This window comes from Chenopodium album, chromosome 27, assembly GCF_948465745.1.
Source record: "Chenopodium album chromosome 27, dcCheAlbu1.1, whole genome shotgun sequence".
NCBI lineage: Eukaryota > Viridiplantae > Streptophyta > Magnoliopsida > Caryophyllales > Amaranthaceae > Chenopodium > Chenopodium album.
In genome coordinates, this window is record NC_137860.1 from 11,148,343 (window position 1) to 11,153,218 (window position 4,876).

At 34.0% G+C, this 4,876-nt stretch overlaps 1 protein-coding gene across 1 annotated transcript; it reads right to left on the reverse strand.

Annotated features, from left to right (window-relative positions):
* Nucleotides 1-945: 945 nt before the first annotated feature.
* On the reverse strand, nt 946-2,772 carry LOC145619674 ((R,S)-reticuline 7-O-methyltransferase-like). The gene is made up of 2 exons (XM_081674376.1): nt 1,978-2,772; nt 946-1,251 (listed from the first exon to the last, which is right to left on the reverse strand). The coding sequence occupies exons 1-2, from the start codon at nt 2,770-2,772 to the stop codon at nt 946-948; spliced, it is 1,101 nt and encodes a 366-aa protein (XP_081530502.1).
* Nucleotides 2,773-4,876: the final 2,104 nt, after the last annotated feature.

A 4,876-nucleotide genomic window follows, 5' to 3' on the forward strand; every position in this document is an offset into this window, starting at 1 on the left:
AAAACTAAACCGCAACACTTGACTTTCAACCACTTTCACCTAATTCGATAACAGTACAACGTGAAAGGCATTCATCACCGGGTTTGGTTTTGGGGAGACACAAATGGGTGTCTACAATAAGCTATACCCCTATGGCTGTTAAATTTCTAAAATGTGCCATACTTTTTTAAAGTTTAAAAGATGTGCTCTCCAAATTATGGTGTTTACTCAACTGTACCTTCCAATGTTAACCCAACATTAGTAGTTGTGTTAACTATTTAATTATCCCACTTTGGAGAGAAATTTTACGCTCAAATTGGGTCATAGTTATATAAGTTGATTAACATTAAGTATATTCTTTTTTTCCACATTTTCTCATCTACTTTTTTTTTTCCCTCTCTCTCTTAAAGCAACCATTATTATGTCAAGCTCTCGGTGTACTTCTTCATTTTATCATCCGCGTCTTACGATTTCTAGATTAATTACAATTACTAATAACGTCGAGTCTAACGTCAGAAAGTACGATTGATTAAATAACAAAAGTTAGAGAACACAACTTGTAATTTTGAAAAGGCATAGACACACTTTAAAAACTCTATAACCTCATGGGCATAGCTTAGAAAAACCCATAAAATTTTATGTTGCAAATGTCATTCAATATAATTGTAATAATCAATTATAACATACACATGCTTTTCATGCTTACAAAATATCCGAGTTAAAAAGAAATCTTATATTTTATGTAGCATTATATAGTTACATCAACACACAACACTTTTATTTTTATTTTATTTTTATTTTTTTAAACCAACATACAACTCTGCTTATATCTAATACAAAGTTGTTATTAATTCAATTCGACAATCAACCCACCCCCATCCCTGTGTGAGAGGGGTGGGTGAGCGTAAATACAAGAAAACATAAATGGCAAAACAAGAAAAAGATAGCATGACATCAATAGTTTAATTAATTTTCTATAGGAAAAGCCTCAATAATTGAAACAAACGCAGGAATTGTGATGAGGTTGTAACGAGCAAAGCCAGCTTCCTTTAACAGTTTGTTCCACTGTTGTTGAGTCCTCTCTTTGCCACCAACACAAAGTGCCATCATCAATAAATCACAACCTAACTTTGTTTCATCAAAAAGACCTCTACCTTCCGGATTTAGAACTATGTCTACTATAATCACCTTTCCTTTGTTTTTGGATACCGCCTTTTGACAGTTCTTCAAAATTTTGATGCAATCATCATCTCCCCAATCATGCAAAACGGACTGCATTAATTAAGAAAGAAATAGGTTATACAATATTTCAATGATATAATAATATCACTCGAACTAAAATACAAATAATTAATGATTGGAAGGCTTAATTAGGTCCGTCCTCCATATTTATGATGTTATAAGTTGTTAAATACAAGTCTAGGTCACACTCTTTCCTAAAAGAGAAAGTATGCTTTACATGACCAAAGAAGTATCATCTAATTAGAAAGTAGAAATTAAGGGCCTATTCACATTTACTTAACTTCAGTTCAGTTCAGTTCAATTCTGTTCCAATCAGTTCAGTTCAGTTCAGTTAAGCTCTTATCAGTTCAGTTCACTTCAGCTCATCTCAATTCAGTAAATGTGAACAAGTCCTAAATGATAATCAGTTGAAAGATCGTTGTAACCTTTTAGTCTTATTAAATGTGTTACCCTTTTTTTCTGTTATCGATGTGGGACATTTCAAACTATATATGCTTCAATAAAATACGAAATCTGACTATTATAGGCTAGTGTTCAGTGAATTATAAAATATTATGTTGCTTTTCTGGGATCCGACGCATCAAGATATCGATCTCTTTATGGACATCAAGTTTTCTTATTTTAAGTTTTTTTAATAAATTAAGTTACGATTTTGTAGGCTACGATCTTGTGAGAGGCGTTTCTTATTTTTCCCTATAATTTACTTTTTATTTTATTTATTTAATTTAAAAAAAAGAGTTATAAGAGTTTACGTACCTTGATAAAGACGGTGTCGGCCGAAGGGATCTCCTTGAACATGTCACCACCAACATGGGTGATACCTTGAAATTGAGGGGCGGTTTCAACAACATGAGACTGATCAAAATTGATTCCTTTAATATGTGGGTGGGCATCAACAATTTTTGCCACAGCTTTCCCAATACCACCACCAACATCAACTAGGGTTCCTTCAAGTTTACTAAACCCTTCCTTATACCCACTCAATATAGCATCCAATATAGTCTTAGTAACGGATGCCATTCCTGTATTGAATAGCTTATTGAACTCATCATCCTTGGACCCCTTCTCCCAAATACTTTCACCATAGGCTTTCTCGAAAGCGGTCCCACCCTCGTTGATCGAACGGCCTATCTCTTGCCACGGGGCCATCATCGACGGGTGGGTGAAGGTGACAAACATAGGAGCAAGGCTCAACTCATTATCATGTAAAAGCCATCTTGATGTAGGAGTAAGACCATACAAAGCCTCTCCTCCATCTTTTGATGTCGATTTTGGATTATGATCAACGGTGAAGATTTTGTTCCATGCTAGGAGTTGCATGAGACGTGCAAGACATGGTACATCAGGAGATGTAGAGTCTAGCTTCGAAGCTATGTGTGACAAGCTCATTGGTTGGCCATGGGAGTGTATGATATCGGCTATACGGAGCTCTACGGCCGATTTTATCGCTAGCGAATGGACGAAGCCAAACAAGTGATTGAACACTTGAGCTTGGCCTTGAAGTAGCTCATTAGCATCCTCATTAACATTGTTTATGTTTAAGTTGCTCATCTCTCTCTTTTTCTACAGTTATTTTTTACTCTGCCTTTTTTTAAGTAGATGTATATAAATTATGGAGTAGTTTGGTCGTTATTTATAGGACAATCGTGCTAACAAACACCCTTAGACGTAAGATACGAGTTCAATATGATACATCTTTATAACGAAATAAAATATAGTAATCAAAGAAAACTGCAGAATTGCAATTATGAAGTTGATGCTTAAATAATTCATTATTATGATGATTAGGTTAGAATTTTCTAAACTAATACTGCTACGAAAATATAAAACTAATCATTCACCTTTAATGTTGCATATATTATTAATATCATAACAGTGCAATTATAATGTGAGTACTTTACAAATCAGTATTCTAGAATGAAAAGGATAATTCATGCATAACTGCATAAATTGATGTTAAATCAAATTTGGAGTGCGCCTTATACAATAACATCTTAATACAAAGAATTTATAATATTAAACAACAAATTATTGTTTTCTTTTGGTTTCGAAGAACAAACTATTGTTTTCTAATACGGCTGCTTGATAAACGAGGCAACGTTTTCATTGTTTATTTTATTTTTATTGTTATTTAATAATTTAAGCTTTTTCCAATGAGTCCTCTAATTGAATTCACTAACTTTTATATGTGACTGATCACAATGTGTGGCCAACTATCATGTGGTTACCTAATTAGCTTTATAGGGATTATTCTGTTAGGGTTACTTATGAGTTACTTAGTAATAGAAGGTTTTCTTTTTTTCTTTTTTTTTTTTTACTTTTTTTTTTATTGTTATTATGATTATTTTTTTATTTTATTTAAATTTTTAATTTTTAATTTTTTTTTTATTTTAGTTTGTTAGCGTTGTAAGGGTTACTTTATTATTTTGTTATTTAGGGGTTATTCAATAAATTTATTAAACAGTTACTATGATAGTACAACAGGGGATACTATGTACTCCCTTATTTTACAAGCTATACAAGGTGTGGCGGCACAGAAAATGCGCTGCTAATTAATATTTTTGATTCACAATCAACGTGTTTTGTGTGCGGATGATCACACCATGTGACCGCTTAGAACAAAGTTATCTATATAACACTGATCGAGTAACCCCTATAAACCGGGTAACCTCTATAAGCAATAATTGGGTAACTATGGTCCTGTTCACATTTACTGAACTGACCTGAACTGATTGGAGCTGAGCTGAAATGAACTGAACTGAAATGCACTAATTGGAGCTGAACTAAACTGAACTGATTGGAGCTGAACTAAATATTTTATGAGAGAGGAAAAATTAGGAGCTGAACTAAACTGAAATGAATTGAACTGATTAGAGCTGAATTGCACTGAACTAAACTGAAATTAAGTAAATGTGAATAGACCCAATGTAACACTTACTAATTATTTGTTAGTAACTCATGTAATTATTAATTAATGCTAACTATACTTAATATTTTTTTATATAAATAATTTATCATTAATGTTATGGTTAACTTAATATCAAAAATTCATGATTATCAATGATAATAAGTTTTTTTTGTGAAAGGAATGGTGTCTTTCGAACAAGTGTATTATTCCGATAGTGGGTTCAGAATTATTAAGAAGCTAATATATTCAGTATGGTCAAGTGATCGGAATGCCTGGGGGGAGGCCGCTTCCGATAAGTAATATTAATGCATAATTAATATTACATCTTAATCTTGACTGAACCCTTCAGGTCACACCCAAGCAAATTAACGAACCGACTCGACGAATTAATTCGGAAGAAATTAATTAGTCGCCAGAGTATTAAATATTTAGACGTCGGAAATTCGAGCCTAGAGTGTCGAAACCGAGCGTCAAAAGTCGAGTCAAAAATAATAAATGCCGAGGCGTGCAAATAATATTAAATCGACAATATTTCCAAAACATCCCTAGCATCGGAATTCCCCGAGCATCCGAGTGGTAGGGGCATAATTTGCTAGCATAGGTGGCTAGCATGTGCACCATGCCGAGCCAAGGTTGGATGGCTGGTGCGTGCTAGCACACCATGGCTAGCAGCAACCGCAGCACCCAAGGGGCAACAGCTGCTATCAGCCCGCACTTGGAGTGTGTGGCTTGCTAGCCTCAGCAGCA

Bases quoted from the DNA above. Each gene is read 5' to 3' on its own strand.
- LOC145619674 (XM_081674376.1), bottom strand. From the start codon at position 2,772: ATGAGCAACTTAAACATAAACAATGTTAATGAGGATGCTAATGAGCTA. The intron at 1,252-1,977 runs GTACGTAAACTC...TAATTAATGCAG, and splicing joins CCGACACCGTCTTTATCAAG to TCCGTTTTGCATGATTGGGG.